Source organism: Nelumbo nucifera, chromosome 1 (genome assembly GCF_055504915.1).
Source record: "Nelumbo nucifera cultivar China Antique chromosome 1, China Antique-T2T, whole genome shotgun sequence".
Classification (NCBI taxonomy): Eukaryota; Viridiplantae; Streptophyta; class Magnoliopsida; order Proteales; family Nelumbonaceae; genus Nelumbo; species Nelumbo nucifera.
The window spans coordinates 154813395-154818846 of record NC_142649.1 but is presented as its reverse complement, the minus strand read 5'-3'; the positions used below and the strand labels follow the sequence as shown (position 1 = coordinate 154818846).

General features: G+C 35.3%; 1 protein-coding gene across 1 annotated transcript; it reads right to left on the bottom strand.

Moving 5' to 3' along the window:
- Positions 1-317: 317 nt before the first annotated feature.
- On the bottom strand, positions 318-4228 carry LOC104602713 (large ribosomal subunit protein uL18-like). Its single transcript, XM_010266491.3, has 9 exons — positions 4084-4228; positions 3378-3450; positions 3198-3289; positions 2625-2751; positions 2447-2526; positions 2249-2365; positions 1299-1433; positions 981-1147; positions 318-803 (listed from the first exon to the last, which is right to left on the bottom strand). The coding sequence occupies exons 1-9, from the start codon at positions 4084-4086 to the stop codon at positions 689-691; spliced, it is 909 nt and encodes a 302-aa protein (XP_010264793.1). The 5' UTR covers positions 4087-4228; the 3' UTR covers positions 318-688.
- Positions 4229-5452: the final 1224 nt, after the last annotated feature.

Below are 5452 nucleotides of genomic sequence, written 5' to 3'. Positions count from 1 at the left end.
CTTTTATTTTAAGCAAATAAAATAATGATCATTTTAGTCATAAAAATTCATTATTAAAAAAAGTATTTTTGTTCTATTCAAATATTTTTTTTCCATTAAAATGTTAACAACTTCCCCCCCCCAAGGTGAAAAAATTATTTAACATCACTTGCCTCGATAAATAATACCCACAAAAATAAACTTCCCTAATCCCCACAACAAAATCCCATTGACCTTCCCATCTCAAAATCCAAAAAAAAAGAACACCCCCTAAATACAACATTCTACCTCTAAATAAAAAGTTAAAAACCAAGTCCAGAAAATAAAAAATGCAAACATTTCTTTGATAATAAAATAAAATTTATTAAAAGAAAAATAGACTGATACAAGGATGGCTCTTCATTAATTCTTTGAAGTTATAAAACCGAATTCTATTAAAAAAAATTGCTTAAACCAGACATTGCATTCTCCTTGGCAAAACCAGTGATCTTTCCTAATGATTGCACCGTTTGCGGAAACAGCCAAAGGAAGACGCAGGTGAATAACAATGTTTCAAAAAGGGCCAGCATTCAAAAAACTAAAACTCCTCCATACTGCTAGAGTGCAAAAAATTATAATGTTGTTCCAAAATGAACTAATGGGGAAATGGCAAAAGGTAGATGTAGAGAGTAGGAACACCCAAAATTTTCTTATATTTTTCAGGGTACTTTCACTCGTCGTCTTCATCATCATCATCATCTGCTCCAGCTGCCGAATTGAGAGCATTCAATCTCTCAATCAACTTAGACTTCCTTTCCTCGTAGGTCAGTTTCTTCAAATTATACCTGCAACACAAAGCAATACTTTATCAAGCTGAATAATATGATTAGAAACTTCAATCACCTTGTTTTCAGCAACCTCTAAGCTCTATTGATTCTAAAGTATGACAGAAAATCCAAGTGCGTGAGTATATGCATGAGACATAAGGGGGAAAGGGGAGACAAAAGTGAGGACTCTCCTACCTCTTGTGTTCCTTGGGAGGTTGCTTCTCAGACTTCATGGTAGGGTCAGCACGAATAGCTGCATGGACCTTCCTGTACAACGCTTCTATGTTATCAGGCTCGATCCCTTTCTTGATGTACTCACCGAAGTGAGACTGGTATTTTTCTGGCTCATCTTCCATCAATGTCTGTCAATCAATTAGCAAAATCAGAGATATACCTTCAGAACTACCAAACACCGGGGTTCAATCATATTCTTTTTATCCTAATACTGTAGTTAAAAATCCTAGATGTGCCACGTAATCTTTTTAAATCTAAAATTTTGTTCCTGGGGCTCACCATCATGTATGAAGCAACATGTCCACCATATATGTATTTGTGGTGAACCTCAGGATCCAGCTGCTTGTCCTCCTTTTTGAAGCCAGCAAACCTTTTGTCACTATGCGGAATGTCTAGTCCACCATCCAATGCTCCCTGAAACCAATGAGATTGAAATCGATTGATCCTTTATTTGTTTATCAATTCATCAAAACACTAAACATGGTTTCAGTTCCAATTTCCTACCAAGATGAATGAAAATGAAGGCAATTAATTGCCCTCTGAAATAAAAAACAAGGCACATTAAAATTACTTCAGATGGCAGGACAAAGCGATCAAACAACAATTTTTGTCTCTACCCATGACAATGTTCTCGTGAAAGCTTCAAAGCACATGGAAATGAATTTATGGTTAGCACAGGCACCCCAATGAAAATATGCAAAAAATCTATCAAGAAAAAAAAGGAACTATAGCAAAAATATGGCCTAATCCCCTTGACAAAGCCAATTCTACAAAACAATATGAGCACATAGTGTGCAGAAGCTGGGGACACCTTCAATCTTAGATAACAGGATGAGAACTTCATAAGCCATTCTGATATGATCACAGACACTGCTGGCATCCCGCCATGCCTGCAAACTTAAAAACTATTCTATTCAGAAATGACAGACTATGGTCAACAACCCCCAAAAAAATTCAAATTTTCCCTTTCTTTAGATAATGAAGGCAGTCTAGAGGTTCATATATTTAGAGGCATTGGTCATACATTCTTTGAAAAGTTCTTCATAGTTTCCACAAGTATCCTTTGTGCGTTGAATAAAACCGATGATCGACAGAAAACCTCCCACATAAAAACTGAAATGCACACCGCATATATAGTAGCTACTAGTCCTTTTGAGAACATGATGTACAACTAAATGAAGAAATAAGAACAGAATACTAATACACAATAACTGGCTATCTTGTTTTACCTTAAGGGCACCAAAAACACGGTTTCCGGTGGTTGTTCTAACAAGGCCAACATCAAGAAGAGCGTGGAAAGGCCTCCTGCTCTCTGTGGGTTCTACAGCGTAATCCTCCCCAGTTGCCTAACAGAAAGCATGTGAGATCACAGTATATCGCTTCAGTGAAAAGAGATGGAAGGCAAGAGTATAAATTATGTTAAATACCTCCACATTGCCTTGATACTCATCTTCCATTTCAAGCATCTTCAGTACTCGGCGAGCCAAGAGAAGTCCAGTACAGTAGGCTGGGGGATCATATTAATTGTTAGAATACCAACATCATACTAAAGTTAAATAAAGAAATTAAAGGGGGAAATACTTTCAATCACAAAGAACCTCATACCTGCTGCATAGTTAGTCAGACCTACTTCAAGACCATAGCGCGGCAACTCATGAGAATATGCTGCTGCAAGGACCATATCACCAGCAATACTTGCATATATTACTTGTGCAGTAATATCTTTGTTAGTCTAGTAGCAGCGTTAAGATTGAAAACATAGATAACAAGATACCATGTTTACCATAGACCCACATAGTCTCTATAGACACACCTTCTACATGGCATACAAGCTCATGACTTATCAACAACAAATAACCTACCATAAATCCCATATCTCAATGAGATCAAAACCAACTAAGGTGGTAAAGCTTCTCAATTGTCATTGCCATGTGAAATTTCCAGAGATAAAATCTCAAAGTTAGTTTGCAAATCAAATTGGAAAGTTGAGATTCCTTATTTTTCTGGAAAATTGACGAGCCATACAAGGAAACTACATCCCTCCAAAAGGGAAGAATATATCACACCATCCAGCTTCTTGATTAGGCATTCCATCAGAAGAGTCATTCTTGACTTAATAACCAAAAAGATCTAAAAAAAGTGACTTAAGCATAATAAAAGAAAGAACTTTAAGGATACAAATCGTACAACAAATCGATATTTTGGCGTGTTGTACTTGTTCTTGTCCTGGTTGATCAGGCGAATCCTCGCCCTGTAGTCAGTCTTTCCCTCTGCATATCAAGGATACCAAATGCATGAGAGAGAAACTAGACAAACTCTAAATGACATGAAGTGAACCACGGGATCGAAACACCCTACCTCTCCTTCTTTTGTATTTAACTTGAAAACGCTTGAAGTACGCCTTTGTCTTATGAGCTTTGACAAAGCCCGCCTATAATGCACAGATAAATTGTTCAAGTCTAAAAAGTCAGAAATGATTAAATTTATCCCACCATAACCACAAATGAGACCAACAAAGCAACTAAGCAAAAAACAAGTAAAAGAAAGAGCCGTTTCCTTAAGTTCAACTCTACAAGCAAGCGTGTGGCTATAGAGGACGCTATGAAAAACATCCTCCTTCCAAACAAATGAATCATGCAAATGTGGTTACACACTGAAATATTTTGTGGGAAAGTATGCCAATACTCATACAATTGAGGTTCAGAAATATGAACAATTTTCGGCCTTAATACAACAGAAGCGACGAGATTCGGAAACCCTAAAGTTACAAAGCTATATAGCAAAAAAAGAAATTCCAATCTATTAGTCGTCTAAAACCTTGTATATCCTACATATGATCAAACAAGCCGATGACCAAAGCTATGATCTGAAAAAACCAGATACCATGAAACGGGTATCATTCAGAATAGCACTAGAACATTGTGAGATTCAACGTAGATGAGATCCAGAAAATTTGAGAGAACAAGCAATGCATTTCGAAAGGCACAAGCTACCAAAAATAAAAAGAAGTAAACCTAGTTGAACGGCTTAAGGATATCTAGTTCTGTGGTTCTCAGTTTCTTACCATTGCTGCTAGGCTTGATTCGCCTCCCGGCGGTGACGACGGTAGAGACCAGAGAGAAAAGGGTTTTTGAGCGAGCCACGAATATAAACCCTATAAGGACTTCGGAGAGGATAATCGACGACTACGATTAGTTTGTCAAAGTTCTCGGGGTTAGATGATAATACAACCTATACAGGTGACACAAACAAACTGTTTACGGGCCGGGCATTGACTTTTATCAATAAATAAATAATGACCAGGCGCGCGAGCCCGGCCCATATATAAAGCCCGAAATTTGGGCCCAAGCCGATGCCTGAACAGGTATATTATAATATATTAATTGGAGAATTCTGATTGATATATTATAGCTCCTCGTAGTCTATTAGTAGCCTCTTATAAATCGCATTCCGATCGTGGATTTGGCATCATCCACAATCACGGTTCATTCTAGGGGCTAAGAATTTTGAGATGGTTGAACAGTCATTCTTCCTATATTAATTATCTATTATTAATAATTTTTTATGTATTATATAATATTTTATATATTATAATATATATAATATTTTTACTATTAACATTATTATATTATATTATATGTTTTTATTATATATAATATTATTGGGCTTGGATTGGACTTAAGTAGGGGTGTAAATGATATAAGAACATCCAAATTTGAATTCAAGATTCGAAATTCAGCATTATCAAATTGAATTTTAATTCGAATATTTCACTTAATCCAATTCGAATATTAAAAACATACCATTTATTTAATCGAATCAAATTCGAATTTTAATTGATTTTAAATATCCTACTAACTATATATGTATAATAAATAAAATTATACAAATATATCATATCACAAAAAGTTGTCAGCGGTCGGTTAGTTGTGAGCTTTTTTATTTTTTATACTGGTTTGTGATGATAACCATTGGCACTTAACACAATATTGGCCCCTATACCTTTTCGACAAAAGAGGACTTCTATCCATTATTTTCTTCCATCGATTAATGACCATTCTCCCTCTCAAAGATTCCTCTTCTTACTTGTTCCCTTCGGTCTGTATTGACAAAAGAGGACTTCTATCCAATTTTGCCAATGCATGTAATCAATGCTCAAAGTATCGGAAATGGTATGCGTATCGGAAAGGTAAATTTAAGAAATGTATCGGAATATGCCTTGGATATATATGGATATGGACGAAAAATTAAGATACACATGGAATGCTATAAATACTTCAATAAATCATAAATAAACATCAATATCATTAAATATAAGACATAAATGGGTTATTTATGCATAAAAATAACATGTTTTAATAGTTTTTATGAAAAAACACATATTATAATCAATATACAGGAACAAAACATACTATCTAATAAAGTACTTAATT

Coding starts and splice junctions, on each gene's coding strand:
- LOC104602713 (XM_010266491.3), bottom strand. Junction 2,527..2,624: donor TCTGACTAACTATGCAGCAG/GTATGAGGTTCT, acceptor ATGATCCCCCAG/CCTACTGTACTGGACTTCTC. Junction 1,434..2,248: donor GTGTTTTTGGTGCCCTTAAG/GTAAAACAAGAT, acceptor CATTGGTTTCAG/GGAGCATTGGATGGTGGACT.